This window comes from Pungitius pungitius, chromosome 9 (assembly GCF_949316345.1).
Source record: "Pungitius pungitius chromosome 9, fPunPun2.1, whole genome shotgun sequence".
Classification (NCBI taxonomy): Eukaryota; Metazoa; Chordata; class Actinopteri; order Perciformes; family Gasterosteidae; genus Pungitius; species Pungitius pungitius.
The window spans coordinates 2,489,189-2,512,782 of NC_084908.1; the positions used below are offsets into that span (position 1 = coordinate 2,489,189).

The 23,594-nt window shown below is 46.8% G+C and overlaps 4 protein-coding genes across 5 annotated transcripts; 2 read left to right on the forward strand and 2 right to left on the reverse strand.

Annotated features, from left to right (window-relative positions):
* Positions 1-2,655: 2,655 nt before the first annotated feature.
* mcoln1a (mucolipin TRP cation channel 1a) lies at positions 2,656-12,319 on the reverse strand. Its single transcript, XM_037472972.2, has 14 exons — positions 12,079-12,319; positions 8,456-8,712; positions 7,421-7,588; positions 7,184-7,334; positions 6,493-6,583; positions 6,211-6,307; positions 5,700-5,799; positions 5,491-5,597; positions 5,232-5,381; positions 5,040-5,141; positions 4,798-4,920; positions 4,473-4,679; positions 4,247-4,377; positions 2,656-4,056 (listed from the first exon to the last, which is right to left on the reverse strand). The coding sequence occupies exons 1-14, from the start codon at positions 12,107-12,109 to the stop codon at positions 4,020-4,022; spliced, it is 1,752 nt and encodes a 583-aa protein (XP_037328869.2). The 5' UTR covers positions 12,110-12,319; the 3' UTR covers positions 2,656-4,019.
* A 603-nt stretch (positions 12,320-12,922) lies between these two features.
* On the forward strand, positions 12,923-16,693 carry LOC119218370 (N-acetylmuramoyl-L-alanine amidase-like). The gene is made up of 4 exons (XM_037472755.2): positions 12,923-13,176; positions 13,761-14,621; positions 14,991-15,201; positions 15,362-16,693. The coding sequence occupies exons 1-4, from the start codon at positions 13,104-13,106 to the stop codon at positions 15,663-15,665; spliced, it is 1,449 nt and encodes a 482-aa protein (XP_037328652.2). The 5' UTR covers positions 12,923-13,103; the 3' UTR covers positions 15,666-16,693.
* LOC119218371 (tubulin alpha chain-like) lies at positions 16,687-20,111 on the reverse strand. Of its 2 annotated transcripts, none has more exons than XM_062564557.1 (4): positions 19,953-20,111; positions 18,458-18,680; positions 18,231-18,379; positions 16,687-18,142 (listed from the first exon to the last, which is right to left on the reverse strand). In XM_062564557.1, the coding sequence occupies exons 2-4, from the start codon at positions 18,576-18,578 to the stop codon at positions 17,165-17,167; spliced, it is 1,248 nt and encodes a 415-aa protein (XP_062420541.1). In that variant the 5' UTR covers positions 18,579-18,680; positions 19,953-20,111; the 3' UTR covers positions 16,687-17,164. The 2 variants fall into 2 exon arrangements, with proteins under 2 accessions (XP_062420541.1, XP_062420540.1); XM_062564556.1 differs by lacking the exon at positions 19,953-20,111 and adding an exon at positions 19,359-19,587.
* Positions 20,112-21,661: 1,550 nt separating this feature from the next.
* Positions 21,662-23,514, forward strand: LOC119217690 (lysozyme g-like). The gene is made up of 5 exons (XM_037471536.2): positions 21,662-21,869; positions 22,214-22,294; positions 22,443-22,639; positions 22,723-22,873; positions 22,953-23,514. Exons 1-5 carry the CDS (start codon positions 21,866-21,868, stop codon positions 23,087-23,089), a joined length of 570 nt encoding a protein of 189 aa, XP_037327433.2. The 5' UTR covers positions 21,662-21,865; the 3' UTR covers positions 23,090-23,514.
* Positions 23,515-23,594: the final 80 nt, after the last annotated feature.

The window sequence follows — 23,594 nt, forward strand, 5'->3', positions numbered from 1 at the left end:
ATTCCTTGCGGCTACAGTTAAAGTAAGGAATCATGTTTCACTTACTTCTTAAACGATCTGGCATCCTCCAGCTCCGTTCCTCCAAAATACGCTCGCTCCCGTGGGCGTTCCTCCAAAATACGCTCGCTCCCGTGGGCAGCTACTTCCGTTTTCGCTTTCGCGTTGCGTTGCGGCGTTCGTGTTGCGTTGTGGCATTTGCGGTTGTGATGTGGCTTTTGTATTTTCGTGTTGCGGCGTTCGTGTTGCGTTGTGGCATTTGCGGTTGTGTTGTTGCTTTTGTATTTGTCTGAACCTTCTCGGCCACCGTAGTGAAAGGTGGATTCCAGCAATTTACTGCTGTATTTGCATAGATTTAGGAGATCACAAGTGACCATTGACGCACCGATGTCCTGATTGTTTTTGAAGTAGGAGAAACATTTAATCATTTAATTTTTTCCTCTGCTTTAGCATTCTGTCTTTAGTGCTTTCCTCGTAACACTCCCTGTAGCTACTTTTAAATTGTATAATTATGACCTTAATTACATGTAAATGAATAATAATTTGGTGTTGTTTCCACTGTTGGGTCACCATCAGGGGTCAAGTGTGTGATTCTCTCTCATTTTTCACCCAGGTGTTTATTCTGCATTCCACACCAATTTGCGTGATGAGTATTCTTCTTCCTTTCCCTGAAGAGTTTCAGTCTCTTAAGATCGTGATTGTCCGAGTACGACTGAATTCAACCAATTCTAACAGAAGTTTCCTCATCTGTGCTTGTAGTTCAGCACTGTGTCCACTTCCCATTGGTACAAGCCCACAATAGCTGAGAGTTGAATGCTTTTTTTTTTTTTTTTGCTGCTGCAGCTGCAGGCTACACAATGGAAATTAGTGAAAAGGGACAAGACACAGAAAGACTATTTCCACTCACACAGAAAAGGAAGCGTGAATAGCCAAAGGCATCTGACATTAGCTGTTGTTTTCTCTTGTGAGCTCAGCAACGAGGAGAAAGAATGGAGATATTTAGGAGAGAGAAAATTGAAGAGAAATTTAAAACTCTGTGAGCGAAGAACAAAAAAAAAAAAACATCAACCGCGGAATCGTCGGCGAAGACATTCTTTGGTGTGCTTTAGAAGTGTGTGTGTGTGTGTGTGTGTGTGTGTGTGCCGTGTCAGCTCTGCGTCTTCTGCAGGCAGCTGTTTCATTTCCAATCCCCAGAGCTCTCTTAACTCTCTAAAAAGTCTTTAACTTAAACTCATTGTCAGGAAGCAGCCTTCAACACTAAAGAGCATTTTCTGTTACTAACCCTAAAAAAAAAAAACAGGAAGAAAAAAAACAACTTTTGCAAAAGACTTTAATGCAAAGCAGAAACCAGGTTCTTGCCACAGGAAGAGTGTGGATCCACCAGTAAACCAGTTTACAGGCTCCTTCTTTTATTTGACTACAGCCCACTCAGCACTAATGGCGTCCATCATCAAATCACAGAGTAGAAAATGGTTCTAAATGCCCTTTGCATCCTGCCCATCCATTTCAGTTAGCCGCATAATGTTGTTGCACAAGGGTGTGGCTCAGCACCTAAACGGAAATACAACAGAGCTTCTATGTACACACTTAAATCTGTTCATATGCTCCGTGTGGCACGAGACACACTCTGCAGGCCGACACACACACACACACACACACACACACACACACACACACACACACACACACACACACACACAGACCAGCACTTAATTCAGGGAAGAAAAGATATAAGGCAGGAAAGGGAAACTGCTGCTTCTGCCGCTGTGCGGTTTTGTTAATATTAAAAAGCCCCGGACTTCAAAAAGCGAGCCGAGATCCAACTGACAACACACCTGGCACCAACACACTGAAACAACAAATGATGGACCGGCGGTTTACATCCCCCCAAAGCGCTTCCACTGTGCATCAAAGGCTCAGCTTCCTTTTGTTAGGTACAAACAATGCCCCGTGACAATACTTTATTCAACCAAAAAATGAGCGAAATGAGGCGCATACGACCATGAAAATATTTCCCTCCCTTTCACACGGCCTCACAAGGAGCACCAAGGCGTGGTGAGAGCAGTGCATAATGTATGGGGCTGTGAGGCTTAAGTGGGGGGGGGGGGGGGGGGGGGAGAGGCAGCAATGCCAAGTTCAATAACCAGGAAATGACCTCATCATATTGGACTGTTCTGGGAGAACAAAAAGGTCCAGACTTGCTTTTCCCTGAGAGCTTCTGTGCTCAATTAAAACGTGCTCACAGCAGCGGTGTCACATTCAAAGGATTCCTTTGCCCAGAGATGAGAATACAGGTTTAGTTGAAATCCTTAGTAGAAAGTAGAAAGATTGAGGGGTATTTATTACACTATCGCAGTGGATCAGTATTCAGACACATGATCTTCCTCTTCTGGCAATCCGAGGAACTTCACCAGAAGCCACGTGAATAATGACTAGACATTGAAATCCTTTTCTTGATGTGTGATTTTCAAATTAACCAATTTACTACCAGGACGTTAAGCCTATAAGCCGGTGTATATCAGATACTTGACTGCATTTAATACTTCCCTTTTGGCTCATTGTAAACTAAATTGGTTTGGTCGGCCATCGATTAGGATGTTTAACAAGGTAATCTGGAGAGCAGGTTCATTTTACAAACTATGGTTCCATAACACAAAATTAAATACAACACTGTTTTATTATTAAAGATGATCCGGGAAATTTAAATCAGCAGATCGGCGATACAAATGAAACCAAGTAGATCAATTTGCACTTCTTTGAAATGCAGATCATTTCTTTGACAAAAACATGAAACTGTAGGAAAGGTACATCTAGCTAATACTAGATCATATATATATATATATATATACACACACACATTCATGACATTAAAATATAAGTTAAGGCTGATGACGGGTTTTGGCACGTTTTCCATGGATCCAAAACCAAACAGCATATTTAGCTTAAAAGTCGCAATGCAGATTTATTGTACAATGTGTGATGAGTGCCTGTAGCAGCGATCATCCGTCTTTTCATGGAAGAAACCATTTGCCGCTGGCCTTCTTTCGGATATTGTGCGTTTTGTGCGTTACAAAGACAAGCAGAGCTTCTACTGAAGATCAAGTCACTGCAATAAAACAAATAAAACAAACGGGACTAAAAAGCATGATTCAGTTTGACGCAACATTAATTAAGGAGATGACAACACGTCATCTGCCCTAAACCCGTCTCTTAAAACGAGTGGGATACGGCGTGATGTCTCACCTCGTTGACATACTTGGACACTATCAAAGACACATGTATGCAAGTCTGGAGCTCAGCTAACGCAGGCGATGTTATGTGCTACGTTGGCGACATTATATCGATCGTTACACAGCACACTAATATTCACACCTGAAGGCAACATGGTGCTTGTGCGGTAGAAGCAATGCTAAAGATTGAAACTTTATTTCTGAAGCAGCAGGCAGCTTTAGCGGAGAGAGAAAACTGATCTGAAACCTCACGCCACACGTCTGGCACACGTCTCAGTCTCTTCTCGACTGTCTCAAAAAAGACGGGACTACGACGAGGCGGATTCCTCCCCTCTCTCAGTGTGAGTTGACATGTCCCGTTGTGGAGTGGTAAGATTCCAAAGTTGTTCCTCAGGAGGTGACCTATGTTAAAATACTATAGAATAAAATAAAACACACAAAAATCAAATCAGTCAGCACCCTGTGGGCCCACGGAATAACTTATAAATATGCCGCGCTCCTGTTTCAGCATTAAATACACCGGGAACTGGTGTTCCTTTAAAAACCAACAAGAAATGGAGAAGTTCATGGGCACTGGTCATCCACCATGCTGCCCAGTCCGGTCCCGTCCTCTTCACAGGCGATGAGGAGGTGATTGTCCCGCAGTCCTTCCTGCTGGTCCATCTGATGGTGGCTGCTGATCAAAAGGTTTGACCAGAAATACGGCGTGCGGGTTCAGAGATGATGGGCAGCCGGAGTGTGCAGTGTACTGGGGGGGGGGGGTGTTGCGCGCTGAGGCTTCTGAGGTCGACTTCAGTTCACCAGCAGGACGTCCTCGTAGGTCGTCGTTCTAGGGGAAATCAAAGGAAGGCGCCACATCTCACGTTATGTTTTCCAGTAATGGTCACAGAATGGACTTACTTACTGATACACGAAATGCATCATCTGCTGAGCTGTTGTTTGGATACATTTAGACACGATTGTTCCAGTATAATCAATGTATTACGAATCATTTAGTCTTCATCGATCTCCCCCCTCACCGGTCACAGCAGCAGAAGAAGGAGCACGGCGAGGTCTCCAGGCCTCTGAACTTCCCGGAGCTGGGTGCGTCCGTACACTCGGCTATGAAGGCGTGCAGGTCTGTGATGTGGAGAGCTTCCTGTGTCTGGTGCTGCGGAAGCCAACGCGTATGCATTCACGTTATTCTCCACCTCGGTTTTCCTGCTGCGTTCCATCTACTGTGGCGGCCCTGCAATCAAGTCCTACCTTGATGGTCTCGTAGGCGCCTGTGATGAGCGCGATGAACAGCGACAGCACCATGTAGATGAAGAGGGAGATGAAGGTGTACAGGTACACTTGGCTGAACAGCCACACCAGGGTGCTGGTCTCCTGCATCTCCGCGAACGTCACGAACATGTCGTCCCCGTTGATGAGGGAGAAGAGGCACTCGGACACCATGGACAGAGAACGGAACTGAGGCACACAAAAGCGACAGCGTCATCAGGCAGCCAGAGACTCCTGAAGAAAGATCCGTCCGCAGCGGCGGCGGCGTTGTTTTTGTTGTTGTTGTCGTCGTTCAAGCGGCGCTCACCTTGACGTGGTACGGCCCCAGCACGATCCAGCCGCAGAAGCAGTAGCCCAGATAGATGACGGCCACGCAGCAGCAGAAGCGGATCACGTTGGGGAACGCCGCTCGGAGCGTCACGATGAGGATCTACGAGAGGAAGCGGACTTCAGGGTGGGACACGTTACGTCGACGGCTCCACCTTTCGCGGAACCAAGCGAGGTGCTTCAAAAGCAGCTGGCGCACACCCTTTGCCTTCTGGGTCTTACATTGTACTTCTGGAAGAAGGTGAGGTAGCGGATCACCCCGACCCACACCAAGAGCGTGGAGGTCCCCAACAGGATGCCGCACAGGTCATACGAGGACATGTTCTGTCGGGAGACGAGGACAGAGACACGTGAAAGACGGCGCCCACTGCGAGGAGGGAGTTCCAGTGGGGGGGGGGGGGGGGGGGGACGCACCTTGGACTCGATGCCCACTTTGATGACGCTGCCGGCGATGGTGAAGATGTCGCTGACGATGAGGAGGATGTACCATCCGTTGATGAACTCCATGCGGTCCGCCCAGCACACCTTTCGATCCAGGGTCTCCCTGAAGAACTGCACGAACTCCTGGCGCACGTTACGGAGGCAACGGAGAGCGAGAGCGGGATCAGCTGGACGAGCGAGGCGAGCTTAAATCTTTTTCAGACGTGGCGGAGGCTTTTTTTTCCCCTCGTACCAGCTGCAGCGTGACGCCTCGCAGTATGGAGCGTCCGCAGAGCACCAGCGACAGCGCGCACACCAGGGCCACGGCGACGTCGAAGGCCAGACGCGTGTAGTTCTCCGCTGGAGGTTTGGAGGGGGGGAGGGGGTTAGCAGTGTTTCGGCTGAATCACGACTACTGGCGGCGGTGGCGGCGGTGCATTACGTATAACTCGGTCGTCTCACCGTGTCCAGAGACGCTGGGGTCTCTACACTCCTTGATGGAAGCCTGGTTCTCTAAGCGGATCTTCACCTTGCCGCTGTGAGCCTTGTTGTCCAGGACTATCTGCAGGAGAGAAAAGGATAGCATTGCGGGAGATTAAAAGTTTGTGTGGTGAAATACGGACGGAGGATTCATCGTTTCTCTCGACCTTCAGGGCCGCCGAGACACACGTCGTATCCTCTGGTAGGATTTGGGTATTTTGAGAGGTTTAATGACAAAGAGCGGAAGAGCTTACACTATTCAATAACCAGCATTTTCCATTTTTAAAGAGGATTTTGATTTTTTTCTGTAGAGAGACAATTAAAAAAAACTTGTGAACAGAATTAAAACTGGAATCACCGCCTCTCTGTTGACGTTGGAGTGTTTGTCCTTGTCTGACAAAGTGTCATTAGTGCATAGTGTACAAAATGTACAGTGTAGAGAAATCTACATCTAGACCAATATGACACTCTGCCTTAAAGAACTTTCGCTCACCGTTATGTGGAAAGTGTAGCAGTCCGGGATCTCGTTGTTGATGATGGTCTGTATATTGATCGCCTTCAACTTGAACTCTATGGTGACGTTAATAAGCCTTAAAGAAAGAGAGATCAAACAATCTGTGATTCATAAGGAAGAAGACATACCTTTGAGTGTGTGTGTGTGTGTGTGTGTTGATTTTGTACCAGTGTGTACGGCCGTCTCCAGATGTCAAAGAGAGGAATCTTATCCGAGTGAGGCTGGACGGGGAGAAAGCCAAATGAAAAAACAAAGCCTTACTTGTGGAACTTGAGGGTGAAGTTCATGTAGCTGGCGAGCGGAGCTTGAGGGACCGTCGGCAGGACCGCGGGCGGGTCCACGCCAACACACTCTGCGGTCAGACGGAGAACAGGCGTGTTGAGTCAATATTGACGTTGAAGAGAAAATAAGGACAAAAAATAATAACCTTCCCAATTTCTGGCATTTGGCTTTTCTGCTCTACGTAGTGAGGAAAACATTCAAAAAACAAGAATATGAACATAGAATTTGATATTGTAACATGGCCTTGTTTCCACTGTTCTTACTTCCTCCTGAATTTGACCCAAGTGCGCTTTGTATGAGGTGAAAAATAATTAAATATAAAAACATGGTGCAACAGGTGTAATCTACAGGAGAGCACAGCACTCACCAAAAGGCGATGATTGTCATCCTTACCACGTAAGAACAGCCTCTGTGTCTCATAGCAGTGACTCGCTAGCTCATAACTACCAGATCAGGTGCTCCACAACAGATTAAGTGCAGGGTGCCAGATGCCATACTGGAACTGTAAAGGTTTGTGATCCAGATTGCATGCCTCATCACCACAGAACCCACTTGGATGGATTTCTTTGTATCCAGGGAAGCATCTCGTACCGACAAATGTTAACAGTCGATTCAATAAGAATCGAGCACAGGTGAGTCACAGAGAGCTTCCATCACTGGTTCCCCGTACCTGTCCTGATGTGAGGGTCTATGCTGAAGGTGTCATTGGCCGGGTCGATGCTTCCCTTCTTGTAGTACTGTTGGCAGAGGGAGAGCGCGCTGCCGTTGTCACTGTAGACGTACGCGTAGCGCCCCACTGTGGTCTCTGGTAAGGTCAGGTACTTTGGAGAGGTGGACAGGAGGAGAGTTAACTTCCTTTTAAACTTCACCGATGGGCGGCGCCGTCAAAGACTTCCTCGGGGCTGACCTTCTTCACGGCGTAGAACAGGTGTTCGTAGACGTCCTCCTGCGTGTAAACAGCGAAGGAGTCGTAGGAGGACTCGTCGTAGTCTTTGAGGAAGAGGTGTTTGAAGGTCACCGTGTTCTCCTCCTTGAAGGTCACCACCACCTGGTTACTGAGGCCAAACAGCACCAACTGAAACAGAGAGAGAGACGCCACAGTGAGGCATAAAAGAAAGAAAAAAAAAGAAAAAAAAACAGGTGCACCGAGGCTCCTGATTCTGCGTTTTCAGTTTACTTACAGGTCCCACACAGGAAAGAAATAGACGGATATGGCTGTTCACTGACAGGTAAAAAAAAAAGGACGCATGCATACGCTATTGACCACAGGGAGAGTGCGGCCTCGCCCACTTCCACACAATTTGAAAGTGTATTTGAAAAAGTTGAATAATTTCACTGTTCACTGAGAAAATTGTTTACCTGTCAATACCGTTATGTTGCTTTCCTGTAATAACATTTTAAGTGATCATCACTAGATCTGCGCAGAAGTGCCCGTGTGATTTCTACTATATTTTAGCAGCTCTGGCAGCCATATATTTTATTACAATGACAAACTGATTATATCTTAGTTGGTTGATTGGTCCAATATTGACTAAATATTTATCCATCCATCCATCTTCAAACCACTTATCCTGCACTCAGGGTCGCGGGGGGGGGGGGGTTGGAGTCAATCCCTGGATCGATCGGTCGCAATCGCAGGGCAACACAGAGACAAACAACCATTCACACTCATCCATACGTCTAGGGGCAATTTAGAGTTCCCAGTCAACCTGATCCCCAGAGCACGTCTTTGGACTGTGGGAGGAAGCCGGAGGACCCGGACAGAACCCGCGCAGACGCGGGGAGAACATGCAGACTCCACTCAGAAAGGCCACTGGGTGGAGTTGAACCCAGGACCTTCTTGCTGTGAGGCGACGGTGCTAAGCACCCTACCCCCGTGCCGCCCTGAACATTTAAATTCACCTTTAAATTAAACAGGATTCAGACGTAACGCGGGACGCACCTGAGCTGTGACAATGATGATCTTGAGCAGCTGCAGGATCAGCTTGTAAGGCTTGCGGCCCTTGGCGTGGTATTTATCACACGGGCTCATGAAGAAGTATTTCAACTTCCTGCGAATGGCTTCCTCTTCCTGGCCAGCCCCGACCCAATGACCTGCCATCGCCGTGGGAAACCGGTGGTTGTGGTCACAACGGTCGGGCTCGCCGCCGCTGTCCGTGGAGCCGTAGTGGGTCACGGAGTTGGTCAGACTTTCTCGTTCTAAAAGAAAAAACACATAAGGAACGTTTAGTTTTGCGGTATCTTCACTTTATCTCAAAGATCAAATAAAAAAAGCGAGAACAATTGATCAGGACGGTTGAAAAAACACTTCAGGTTCATCTCAGGTTTTGTTTAGTTAACCTATTAGTTGTCAGTAATCGAGTGATTCAGTCAATCACTATCACTCGGAGCACATGATGCGTGACTGAAGTGAGCGGGTGTGTCACACGGCACTAAACAGTGTCACGGCCGTTTCAAATCAGATGTCCATGGCGAGCAGCGGGACGAGAGTCCCTAAGAACCGCCACGCATCCTCGAGGGTTATCCAACTACTCGGGGATGAATCCCACTCCCTTCACGCAGCTTCGACCTTGTTCACTCAGTGGTTCCGACTTCACATCACATTATCTCCCTGACGGCATCCCGTCTGCTTATTGTAATCCGGCCCTTCGGCTTCCACCTCCGTCGGACTCGTCTCCGTCTCAAAATATGTGCGGATTGACTCATTCTTTGCGGGGCGTTTGCTCAACGAGGGCACGCACGCGATTGGACCCCCGTTAACTCCGAAGCTACAAGAACCAATGGAAGCACAGGGTGGTTCGCCAAAGCACATGGCGCACGAATAACCACGGTTAGACGTTCCTACACCCGTGTTTAGGGCGTTAGCGGCTTTTAGAAGCACGGCTCCCCTTCTTATCAAATTGTCATTGTTGTTTGAGAACAGAAACCGTGGTCGACGTGCCACTGAGATTCGGGCGGCGAGTGGAAGAAGAGCATTTTCAACCAAAAAGTTAGAAATGGACTAGTTAGTGCTGTCATCCGTGTTGAATACGAATGATCGAAGGAGGCGTGAAGCAGGTCGCTGGGATGGTTGTGTCAAAGTTGACACGTCTCACAGCCCGCCTGACGGGACGTTTGGCATGTGCACAAAAATGTAGGTGTGAGGTGACACATGACAAACCCAACACATTGTTACCGTGGAAACCTCCGTTTAATCAAAAGACATTTTGATTAATAAGACAAGACAATGTCTAAATGTCTGTTATGCACCAACCGCCAAGTCAAATTCTAATAAATTTCAAATAAAAAATAGTTTTTTTAAGTTTCCTGATTTAAATCAAAACAATAGCACGTCCGTAGAAAGCAAATGATCGCATTCCAGTGCTACTTAAACGGAGGTAAATACAGATCTTGTGATGATTATCTTCCATACATGCACTAATATTAAGGCAGAAATGGCACTGCTACACTATTATGCGGTACTCTGAAAAGAAAACTGACCAGATTTCCCTCTTTAAAAAAATGGGATCTCTGTCTCAGTAAGACCACGTGATTAAATAAGGTTTAATTCCTAAAAACATTTGGAGCTGACTAAAAAGAGGAGAGTTTGCGGTTGAACCAAACGCCACATTGCAGCGAAGCCACAGATCAGTGAGGCGAACCGTGCATAATACCTGTCACATGCTTTCAGCTGGCCGGGTCAGGCTGCTCCAAAGAGGGTGAAGAAGAAGAACGTTTGTTACTTGGTTGCTTTTCTCAAATTTTGCATTCAGGAAATGACTAGTTGGGGGGGACAGAGAGGGAACGTGCTCGATCAGAGTAACTGCTGGGCCGGGAAAGAGCCAAACTCAGCAGGCACCAGGAGCCAGCATAGCAGAGTTTTCGGGTGGGAAGGGGAAGTGAAACCCGGGGAGTAACCCACTGGTCTCAGTGTTAGCGAGCACCAATCGCTGACAAGAGGAAAGGTCAACAACACGTCATTAAGAAGAACTTGGCACTGGCACAAGTGCAATATAGGTCGTACTTTTTTTTTTTTTTTGCCATGGCACCGCAAATAAAACTTTAAACACCATAGAAACACATCCGAAGTGCTGTGAGCATTTACAGTACTGGAAGTGAAACTGTTGTTGTGCTTCACACCATTGTTCTATTAATGTAGCATGCACATATTCGATTGTACAAGAAGCTTTTCTCAGTGTGCATTATTAGACCAGATATCGATATTGATATCTGCAGAAAAAGAAGGAACAGGGGTTTACATTCTAAATGTTAGTAGTTGACTAAATGCAGACTTTGCATCGCTAACCAGCTGTGAAGAGAGGGTCAAAATGTGACGCAGCGGAGCCAAAGATTCCAGACGTTTAAACTTCTAGTCTACTCCAGACTCACATTCGTCGTTGAGAATGTGGGCCCGTGGTAGGGCCCGCGAGAGCCCTACCATAACGTGACAACTTTGACAACAAACTCCCTGCATCCAACAGGGATGGCGTGTCTCGGTGAAAGAATCCGACTTTACATCTCGTGCAGACAACAGGCTCGAGTGCACACGTATCATCGACCGTCACGGCAGATCTGACAAACAATGGTAGGATTAGTCCATTGTCCCTCGTCGAAGATTATAATCAAGCCGAGGAAATCTGCATAAACATCTGCCTCGCCCTGTTCATGGCGGCACGCGGAGTGCCGTCAGAATCACTAGACCGAGGTCCGTCTGTCACTCTGAATCCTTCCGTCAACGCCGTGGAAACTCGGCAGCAAGACGCCACCCGCAGCGTCCACTTAAACCCAAGTGACAGCCGTGGAGGCGTACTTCACCCAACCCGCATCAACAAGCTGCAGACCCAACCACGCGTGAGACGGGCTTATGAAACGATTATGGAACGATTATCATGCGTGAAGGAGTCGGGCTGTTTAGGTGTAGACTCGGGGGTGGGGGGGGGGGGGGTGGTAATGGGAGGAGGTGGTGCAACATCTGGGTCTTAATACTGAAAGACCAATAATACCATCAGTTACTACAAGTACATCCCACCCTGTGTGGAATACTATTCCACATGAGCATTTATCTTAAGTCAACACATTCCATTTAAAAAGGGGGTATTCTGTTACCTGTGCAGGTAAAGGTAAAATGCAATACTTGAGTGTCTCCTGAAGAAAACAATATCTCTTATTGGTATTCTGTAGTGTCCTCTGGGCGTGGTAATCTAAAGGATGATCCGTGGTTGTGTTTCAGTTACATGTCCCTAACGAGAGAGGACGTTCTATGTGAAGACACGCCGCAAAGAGGATGACGGATAATCATGGAGTCATCTCAGTGAACACCTGATGTTGACTGGACGGGAAAAACACACATGATGAAAATAACCAGATAGCAAACACCCTAAGGGGACGTCGTTGTGGTGAATGCCCCCCCCCCCCCCCCACAACCACCACAAAAACAACAACAACAACAACAATTGAGGCAAACGCAGCTCTAAAACTAGACTATAACCCGGAGAGCAGCAACGGAGCGAAGTGACTTAATAAAAAGCACAGGACGCTCGTTGGCCTGTAGCTCGTTTTAAAAGTGAAACGTCGGCTCTACGTTACCTGAGAAGTCCTCGTGTGGTGTCGCAGCCATGTCCTTTTTTATAAACAACAAGTCAATGACACAGCTCACGTTGAGAGTGGCCCGTGTTTTCACTCTACCGATAACAGCCTGGTGCTCTCAGGGCAGCGGGAGCACGACGGCTCTCTTCCTGTCTCTGCCGGTCATGTGACCGCCACCACGTGACCACACAGTTCCACCCACGGCTTTCAGCACGCCTCTGGTTCAACGTGGAAGCGTGGGTCAGGAGCGCGCGGGGTCAGGGTTTGTGCAAGCTGGGTCTCACCATGCAGCCGAACAAAGACTTTTAAACTTACATGTGGTTATTCCCCTTAAATGAATGCGATTGTCATTTTCAATGTGTATTATTTAGTAAACATCCGGATGCCAATTAAAAACGTGTAAGTTGTTTTTGTTATCAAAATAATAAACCATGAAAAAGCAACTTCCTCAAAGATGTGAGATAATCTATTTTTGTTTAATTCAAGTGATGGGCTAGAAACATTATTTTCTAATACTAAAACATGTTGAATGCGGATGGCGTTCATCGTTGTGCTGGATCACAGTTGGGTCGGGTTGCTAAACCGTCCAGTATTACCCGGGACATCCCGAATTAAGGGCAATTTTGATTCGACAGCTCCAGTCCCGACTTCCAATCACAGCCTGCTAAGTCAATGACGCGCGAAAAACTCCCGGTTGTTGTGAAGTTGTGCGCTGCCCATTGTGCAAGAACATCTGCTAGCCACCCAAACAAAGTTCGAAAAAGCACTTATTTGTAACTTGGGGGGGGGGAGGCTTTGATTTGCTCATGACGCAGACTTAGTCTGAATCAATATTTGCAGAGATCAGTGTACAAAGGGTACGTTCCCCTATCAGGACACAACACTCCACTAACGCGACACAACGACACAAATACAACTCTTCCCGGAGGTTCCTTCGGAGCACAGCTGTGCTTTTAAGTTTGTTCCCCTTCTTGGAGGAAGCCTGATCATTTTCTTTGAACAGGCAACAAAGCAGGAGCTGCAACATGACTTCATTCGGACGGTCGTTTCTCGTTCTGGCTTCATGCTACTTCTTTGCTGTCCATAGCAGGCCGAGAGGTAGGTTTGGTTACTTCAAATATGTCAACATCTGTTTTCTAAACAAGCTGTCGTGTCGTGGTTCACTACTTCCTTGGAATCATTAATCTTTCAAATCAAAAAAGTACCTTTATTAGAATTACATCAATGAATTAATCATTATTTCTCTTCCTTTTCTATTTCTATGGTTGTGTCCTTGTGAGACGGTCCGAACAAGAAATGGCAGCATGACAAAGGCCAATTTAAGCCAAACTAACATGTTTTTCCTCATCCAGAACTTGATATAAAGGTGATAGCAAAGTTATTTTGTTATTAGCGTCAGATCACAAAAAAAAACACTCACAGCGCTGAAGGAGCTATTCTGAGGGGAGTTGACATGCGAGCTTCCACTTAAACCCATTAGATCCAGGTCGAATCTAAGGGGAGAGGAGGGGAGGGCGTTTGCATGTTATATCCCCAATGTGCTGAGACTCGTGGAGTCACCACTTTTGTTAAGAATGTCACCTAAGTACCAAAGTACTTTGCTTTGTTTAGATAAATTCTAATGTGATTTGGGAGATCTGAGTTCATTCACTGAGTCCTTGTCGTACTTCGACATCTTTCAGCTTTCCACCTGCGCAACATGGACAGCTTCATCCGAGCCGTGGAGAAGGTGGAGGACTCCAACCCCGGCCTGTCCCCCCTGGCTCTGGTCCGGGCCCTGCGGAGGACCGCCGGCCACGACGACGTGATGACCATCCATTATTTGGGCACCTCGAATAACCTCACTGATGCTGAGGTCTTGGAGACGGCCATCCTCAACGCCTCGTCCTTCAGCTTCTTCGACAAGGCCATCCACCACATCGTGACGGACTACGGAGAGGAACGGGGGGTGGTTCTGGCTCCAGACGGTACCACGGTGGCCCTGGCGCCCTTACTGCTGGGAATTGAATCGGGACTGAAAGCCCAAGCGGAGGGGACGCCACCCGAGGGGATCTTCTCTCTCACTTTGGGCAGGACGCTGGGCCTGTCCTTCCTCAGCCTCAAGGACTTCCCGCCGTCCTTTCGACTGGGGCCCAACGGGTGCTGGGACAGCGTGGACCACCCTAAGTTGTTCCAGCTGTCCAGGCCGGCCACACTGGCCACTGACGCCGTTATTAACGGGGGCATGGACGGAGCCGTACTGGGCGCGGACCTCGGCGGCCTGCCTGCGTCGGAGGAGCCGCCGGCCCTCAGCGGGGTTTTGAAAGGATACTACAGTTTTGTCCTCGGTGAGGGGCGGGGTCTCGACACTGTGACACGCCACGTCAGCGCCAGGCGAAGGGAGGCCTCCAGAGCCATTCTGGAGCCACTCAACCTTCACGCCCAGGTGATGGAGACGCTGGAATTGGTCTGGCGGTTGGAGAAGACGGAGTGGATCGCTTTCGACACCGGAGTGGCGGCGGCGGTGAGCAGCGGACTCGAGGAGTTTGAGCACAAGTACTGGGGTGAGCTACGAGATGAGGACAAAGAGTTAACTACGGTCAAAGTTTGGGCTATTTTCATTGTCGGTTAGTTGCTGGATGGATGGATAGGTACAAACCCCCTTTTTCCGTAAAAATGTTGACCGACACGTGTTATGTGGATCTTTACATTTGTGAAAGGAGCATGTGGGTGTTTTCAAACTATGAGTTAATAGCACCAGTCTTTCTCAACTAAATACAGAAAATAGATGTATATATTTACACTCTAGACTCTAATCTTAGACCCCTGGTTCTGAGTCTTAAACATAAGCTCGTGGGCACGGTGTATAAACCTCTGTGGGGTTGCGTAACATAACCTTCGTCCTCTCCTCCTCCTCCTCCTCCTCCCGCCAGACTGCCCTCAAATCATCCCCCGCTGCCAGTGGAGGGCCAAAGCCCACCAGGGAACCCCCATCCCGCTGTCTGTTCCCCTGCAATTCCTCTACGTCCACCACACCTACGAGCCCTCCTCGCCCTGTTTATCCTTCCCAAACTGCTCCCGGGACATGAGAGCCATGCAGCGTCTCCACCAGGAGGATCGTGGCTGGGACGACATCGGATACAGGTAGACGAGAGGATGTATGTTAGTACGCTTTTTACACAACCCTCCTTCATTCAGGCTTCATGTCAAGCTAATACATTCTATTAAGTAGTAACACTTACCTCCATTTGAATTGAACGAACACTTTTGTTTTCATCAAAACAACGCGGTCCGGGCCCCTCAGCTTCGTGGTCGGCTCCGACGGCTACGTCTACGAAGGCCGAGGTTGGAAACACCTCGGCACGCACACCAGAGGGCACAACGCCATCGGGTACGGCGTGTCCATCATCGGCAACTACACGGCCGCCCTGCCGTCTCGCCACGCCGCCGACCTGCTGCGCCGCCGCCTGGTCCGGTGCGCAGTGGGCGGAGGGTGGCTGGCCGCCAACTTCACCATCCGAGGCCACAGGCAGGCGGCGAACCACACGTCCTGCCCGGGAGACGCCCTCTTCTCCGAGATCAGAGGCTGGGAACACTTTGGCGAATGAGCGGAGCGCCCCGAGGCCGTCACTGCCTCCACTGTGGCTTTTTATTTTTCTAAATATGGAGATTTATTGTACGAAATGGCGAAAGAGTTTAGTTTGAATTTCAATTATTTTTTACGTAGATGCCATTTCTATCCACCTTTAAAAAAAAAAAATGACGAGGCTCATTCGGGTTTGTGTCCCCTGAAAGACTAACGACGTGAATATGCACAATGACTTACACAACACACAACACAATCAGGTCACGTTCGGTGATGGGAGAGCAGAAAATAATACATCAAATTTATAATTTGCACTCTTAATGTATGGATATCGTGCTCCAAGTCATAAGTCAGTTGGATTGAGTAAAAAAAAAAACACAAACAGAAATGATCTCAGTCCTACAATCATCTCATTTCTGTTCACGCGTGTTCATATGCAGCACGTTTCCAGTCATACGAGGTACATCAGCACACATGTTCTACATGTCTGTCCTGCTTGTGAATGAATAAACAATCACATTACAGTTCGGTAAGTGGATCAGTTTCCTGAGGTAAAATGTCCCGATTGTTAATTGCTCATTCCGATGATTTGAGGAGCTGCAGTGAAGAAGAACAAGACATACAGTGAAATGAGTCTGCTGTGTGTACTTCTCACTGATCGGAAACAAGGTTTCACACAGTAAATACGAGCCAGCAAAGTAAATAAGAGAACTCACGTCTACACGCACAATCTAATGAATCGCTCAGACAAGTTGCACAACTGCCGAATAAAGGGGCAAAAATGGATTCATTTAATTGTGGATTGACATGCGATTTCCTAAATGAATGAGTTATTCCTATCACTCTGTCGAGTGTCAGACCATTTCCCAAAAGCTCTTAAAACCTACAATGAAGTCTGTTTTTTCAGACATATTTTCACTTATCCTCACACGCTGACACTAAATAACCCGACCTGTGCTGTTGAACTCAGTTTGCTTTGTAGAGGTCATCGTACAATGGTAAGATGAAGCAGGTGAGGAACGGGAGTAAAAAAAAACAAAAAAAAAAAAATTCACTATTAGACCAAACAAAAAAATTAAACCGTTTCATTTATTCACCAGAATTCCATGTAGAATCAAAAAGAACATGCAAAAACATAAATACCTGTAAACAGGCATTGAATTCTAAAAGACGTACAATTGTGACTTAATTTCTGGGTAAGGTCACACACAATAAAGTCTAGTAAAAGAACAGCAGTCAGATTGCCAGGCCACCACGCCACTCCTTTAGGCCAGACTTAAATCACTTGATTCAATTTCACATCTTCATAGATTGCCAGTTGAAGACTCTCCTGAATGACAAAAGATTGCTGCAGTCAAACCATTTAAAATCAGTGTAAAATGTGTGTAACCCATCGAGGATAAATTAGGTGTAGCTTGAAAGTATGAAGACAGAAAACACTTTGTCCTGTCAATGAACAGACTTTATTATTCAACGATAAAATGTAACAGTTTACAGATCAATAAGGGAATGCAGATCTGTTTAATACTCTTCTCCCTCTTCCTCGTCATCTCCCACACTATCGGCTCCAACCTCCTCATAATCCTTCTCCAGAGCTGCCATGTCCTCTCTGGCCTCAGAGAACTCTCCCTCCTCCATCCCCTCTCCCACGTACCAGTGGACGAAGGCCCGCTTGGCGTACATCAGGTCGAACTTGTGGTCAAGCCGAGCCCAGGCCTCTGCAATAGCAGTGGTGTTGCTCAGCATGCACACGGCCCTCTGGACTTTGGCCAGGTCTCCACCAGGAACTACAGTGGGAGGCTGGTAGTTGATTCCAACCTTGAAACCAGTGGGGCACCAGTCCACAAACTGGATGGAGCGCTTGGTTTTGATGGTGGCAATGGCCGCATTCACATCTTTGGGCACCACGTCACCACGGTACAGAAGGCAGCAAGCCATGTATTTTCCATGGCGAGGGTCGCATTTCACAAATTGATTAGCTGGCTCAAAGCAGGAGTTGGTGATTTGTGACACCGTTAGCTGCTCGTGGTAAGCCTTCTCAGCAGAGATGACTGGGGCATAGGTAGCCAAAGGGAAGTGGATACGGGGATATGGCACCAAGTTGGTCTGGAACTCTGTCAGATCAACATTGAGGGCGCCATCAAAACGGAGGGAAGCAGTGACTGAGGACACAACCTGACTGATCAACCTGTTCAGGTTGGTGTAAGAGGGACGCTCGATATCGAGGTTTCTACGACAGATATCAAAGAGGGCCTCGTTATCTAACATAAACGCACAGTCCGAGTGGTCTAGGGTGGTGTGGGTGGTCAGGATGGAGTTGTAAGGCTCCACCACAGCGGTCGACACCTGGGGAGCTGGGTAGATGGAGAACTCCAGCTTGGACTTCTTGCCGTAGTCGACAGACAGACGCTCCATCAGAAGAGAGGTGAAGCCAGAGCCGGTGCCGCCTCCGAAGCTGTGGAACACCAGGAAGCCCTGAAGGCCGGTGCACTGTTCAGACTGTGGGAAGAGACGGCGACAGTTATCACATGAGATACAATCCTTTCATTTGTATTAATAATGTATCCTCAGATATCATGTTACAGACCAGTTTGCGAATCCGGTCCAGCACCAAGTCGATGATCTCTTTGCCAACGGTGTAGTGTCCACGAGCGTAATTGTTAGCAGCATCCTCCTTCCCAGTTATCAGCTGCTCAGGGTGAAACAGCTGGCGGTACGTCCCACAGCGCACCTCGTCTGAAGAGACAATTACTTGTAAATATAACAACATTTTTACATTGAAATTATTGCTCAGACAGAAGCAATTACACTCACCGATGACAGTGGGCTCCAGGTCCACAAGAACTGCTCTCGGGACGTGCTTTCCGGCTCCGGTCTCACTGAAGAAAGTGTTGAAGGAGTCGTCTCCTCCTCCGATGGTCTTCCCACTGGGCATCTGTCCATCCGGCTGGATCCCATGCTCCAGGCAGTAGAGCTCCCAGCAGGCGTTGCCAATCTGGACACCAGCTTGACCAACATGGACGGAGACACACTCGCGCTGTGGAATGAGAAAAACACGTTTTGGGTATTATAGTAATGTATTATTTCCACAAGGCATACTTGGCTGAATGACGTTCTAATTTTATCAATTGCCACTTATCACATAACTGCTGAAATAAATGATTTGAGAAGGGGGGGGGGGGGATTTCATGTAAAAAACAAAAACATACTAGTCATAAAAAGTCTAGTTTACAAAGATAAGTTATCAAAGAATTTACCGCATTGTTATCCAGTAGTAAAGCTGGTCAAACAGATGTATCGGCAGGTTAGTTGGCTCTCACTACAGTTAAACGTCTTAGTTTCATAAAACTGCTCAAAAAACGGCGGCAAAACAAGATGCTTTTTTGTTTTAGGTTCAGAGACGTTGACCCGCAATCACTGTGGCGAAATCCAGGCATGACCGCCATAAAGTATTAACGCGAGTTGGGACATTTCAAATGAGCCGTTCTCGATAGTGCTCAATAAAAAAAATCAGTTTAAAAGGGTTTTTGGTCAACGGTTGTACAAATTGTGACGTTAGTACCTTGTTTGGTTTAAACAATGAACCGTTGATAACCGTTGAGAATGGTTAGCTAACGTTAGCGTCCAAAGAGATTAACGTTACTTCAAGAGCATTGAATTCAGTTAAATACATACAACGTCCACAAGCATATAACGTTGATACTCTCATACTCACCATGTTTTTCTGAAGCTGAACAAAATCGAGATTAAAATGTGTTTTTGTTAGCGGACAAGCCAAAATAGCAGGCGCTGTGTGTTAAGTGAGACAGTTTTTTTTTCCTAGTGGGGTGATTCATGCTCTTACCCGGTGATGAATTCGATTGGTCAAAAGTCACGTGACCCCATCTCTTATTGAAGCGGTAAAACTTGATGCAGGAGCTACGCAGTTTAAATTTTATGATTGACGTGGATATATCCACGCTGGATTACACCTTACCACGTAGATGATTGGTTTACATAGAATAGGAACGCCCATTTTGTCTTTGCCCCGTAACCGTCTGTTCAATCGAAGTAGATTTTTTTTTCCAAAAACAACCCTTTACGTCCCAGCAAAGCGAAATGTCCCACATGTGGCGGGTCTGTGAAGTAGTTTGGCCAAATAGCTTATTAAAGATACAAATTCGTGGCATAAAAATGGGCCAATCGGCGTCATTAAAATGAGTTTGCTCGGGAACTAAAACGTCAGGGCTAGACAATGGCGAGTATGAGCACTAGCACCACTGTAACTCAAAAGGACTCGGACAACGATGAGAGAGACCGGTAGAATTACTCAAAAGTTCAGGCAAGGTCAAAAGTGGGTGATCCGTCAGCAGGAAGACAAATCCAGAGGAGCAGGCAGGTCATCTCTTCAGAAACACTGGAAAACAAGACAACGTGGCAGGGAGCGACAGAATGTGACGGGCTTAAATGGATGAGTGGCTGATGAGGGGCGCCGCCACTGCAGGTGAGGAGAACCAGGTGAGGGTAATGAGCTGATCATGTGGGAGGATCTGAAATCACAGGAGAGTTAGATAACATGCAGGTGTGATGAAAATGAACCAGAATGTGGTCAAATGTGTGACCACCACCAAAAACCAAACCCAATTCACTAAAAAAATCTCTCCTGGGACAAATCCAGGAGTGACGGACATGAAGCACATTCCCATATGTATTATTATATTATATTGAATATTATATTAAACTGACTATCGTTTGATGTATAACGTTACATTAAATTTCCTGTGAGGGGGGGATTGTCAAAATATAATAATGTTATATATTAAAGTGCAAAGTAGTGATGCGTTTTTGTTTGCTGAAATTGATCAGAAGGCCCTGGAAACATTTCCACCAGCCAGCACCGGTTCCATGGAGCTAATGAGCTATTTAGACACTGGTTGTGACAGGTGTTAGCATTAGCTAGTTAGCAATCCCTGCATTCCTTTGCCAATTGAGGCCGAGTACAAGGAGTAGACGGTTAACAGCTCTGTATTAGTAGCTGCAGGAAGATAGTACAAGTACCACAGTATCACAGAGAAAAGCACAATACAAGCTTTTCCAAAATGTCAATAATACGTTATTCACAGGAGTCTCTTATCACTGAGAAATTGTGTGAAGAACTTTGTTAATGAATAATCTCAAAGCACATAACGATACAAACGACACAATGACCTATGAAGGAACTGTCCGCTTCAAATCCAAATTAAGAAGTTGTCAATTGCAAAATTACAGAAGAATAAAAAGTGGGCGTCCCCGTGCACTGACTTGAAACTTGTGATTAACACCACAACATCACGTGCACTTGCTAACTGAGTTTAATAAATGAAGTCAGAAGTTTTGTCCATTTTCACATGGACTTCCATACATTCAGATTCCTTTAGATCCAGAAGGCGCCCCCTGCTGGTCAATAGGTTGAACGCCAGTTTTAAGACATGTACATATACTGTAAATTCACTCAGCAGAAGAGGTGGCCTCATGTGTAATACATGCAGAAATCATGCTCTATTGGGGAAATGAGTTCATTGGGTGTATCGTGTAAGCCTTCAGGACGTCACCCTAAACTTTTACCTCTAATTGTCTGTAAACTTTGGACCAGAAATGAAAACTCAAAACAGAGAATAGAAGTTACTGTATTATTATATATTTGTGATTGATTCTATTTTTGTTTATTCCTTTTGTAGTCCATGTGAGACACTAGCCTTTTTGTCACAACGCTGCTTCATATCTCCTTGCAACGGCACTCGTTGATGTGCCACCCTGGAGGAGTTGAACAATCCGTGCAACTGTAGGGTTAAGAAATATCCTCTTTTCTCCCAGTAGTGCTAATGACTTTAGCTAAAGCCAACACTAGTGGAAAAAAGATCAAGAGGGAGAAACTTGAATTGGCCTCCACATGCAAAACCCGTCCTGTTTTGGGGCTCGTCTCATTGTGGCCGCTCCAGTGCACCTGTTGTTAATTCCATCATCAACCCTCTCTGATACTTACCCGACCGGATCATTATCAAGATTCCTCCTTTCCTTTCTTTGAGCTAGTAGTTAGTCAGCGCAGGTCGTTGAGAGGCAACTCCCGCACCGCATGGCGTGAGTCATCGCGAACCATTTAATTAAAACCAGTTGATCCTGCTCATCTGTGCTGTCATTAGTCCGGAAGTGTCTGAACAGAGGAACATCGAGCTCACGAACAGGGGGGCCTTTAGGAGAGGAAACATGGGTGGGTACTTTTGTTTGTTTAAAGCAGCCTTGTTTAACTGTTTAACTCAGCTTTTATAATTTGTTATATTCCCCAGGTATTTTTCTAGCTTTGCTATTTATATTTAAGAAAGTTCCTTTGAGCCCTCATATTGTTTTGGGACGACCCATCCTTCCCACTGGGGGGGGGGGGGGGGGGGGTCTCATCCGGTTCGCTGTCTCTTCTCCATCATTCAAGATTAGGATGAGCAACACCTGAGCCAGCTGTGGCTCCAGATGTTAAGTCTCAGAAAAGAGATAGCGAACAGGACAGGGACCCCTAATGGGAGAGATGTTTGATAACTACCTTTATGAACTAATCATCAGCACGTTACGGAGACATCATGACGGTTCCAACCACTGGAGCATCGCTGCAAACTGCTGAGCAGGACAAGCTGACCTACGCAGGTAAACACCTAGGAACATGACCGGTCTAGAAAAAGAAATCTCATCTCACAATTTGAGACGTATGGATGGGCGGTTCATCACCGCACCGCTCATCCTAGATCTATTGGTGTGCGTGTGAGTGAGTGCGCCACTGCATTTCTCTCTGAAGGCGTGAGGGCATCACATACCCTGGCAGAGACAGATAAGAACCGGATGGAAAAGTACAGGTCCAAAATCAACGCAGTGGGAGCAAAGCATGGAATCGCTCCAGCTCTCATTGCTGCCATCATCTCCAGAGAGACCAGGGCTGGAAATTGCTTAGAAGGAGGCTGGGGAGACCACGGCAACGCCTGGGGACTGATGCAGGTTGTGACGTGTTGTTTGGTTTTACATCCTCTTCATGGAGCATCCCCATTACATCAGTGTTACCGATTTACAAACCCTTTTAGGTTGACGTCAATCCAAATGGAGGCGGACACACTAAACGCGGCGATTGGGACAGCGAGGAACACCTCTCCCAAGCCGCGGAGATCTTGGTTCTTTTCATCGGACGCATCCGCGACAAGTTCCCCGGCTGGAGCGTGGAGCAGCAGCTCAAAGGTTTCGTGTCATTCAATCAGCAGATTCCGACAATGCGGCAGCTTTGGTCACAACGTCTTATTGCCGTTTGTCTCCTCAGGAGGGATCGCTGCCTACAACATGGGGGATGGAAACGTCCATTCCTATGATCAAGTTGATGCCCGCACAACAGGAGAGGACTACTCCAACGACGTTGTGGCCAGAGCACAGTGGTACAAAAACAACGCAGGCTTTTGAGAGCTGGAACATCGTCCGACACAAATCAAAATCTACAATATGTTCTGTGTGGGGAAAAAGCTGAGAGAAATAAACAAAGTATAAAGTAAGCAAACAATCTTACCTAAATAGAGCAGCGGAAGCTGATGTGATTGTCTTTAGTTTTAGTGACCTTTTCGTTTCATTGGCTTTGGTTTTTATCACGTTGGTGTTGTCGTATTCGTTTAAGCTCTAAAGCTTTGTAGTGAGTCACACCCTGAATTTTCATGTCCCAATCATTGTTTAATTCTGCAGAAAAGAATCTCCTCAACTTGTTGGACACTTTTCTTTGTAAAGCATTAAAGACCTGAGCAACTTTGACTTAATAGAAGATACCTGTTTTCCCCTGTTTAATGCACATCACTGATCTACAGAGGCGCTCTCTGAACGTTACGGTTTTATTTATTGTAGCAAGGCAGCAAATTAAACTGGTGTAGATATCAGATCTCAACATCCCATAACGGAAAGGTTTCCTGCTTCCTGAACG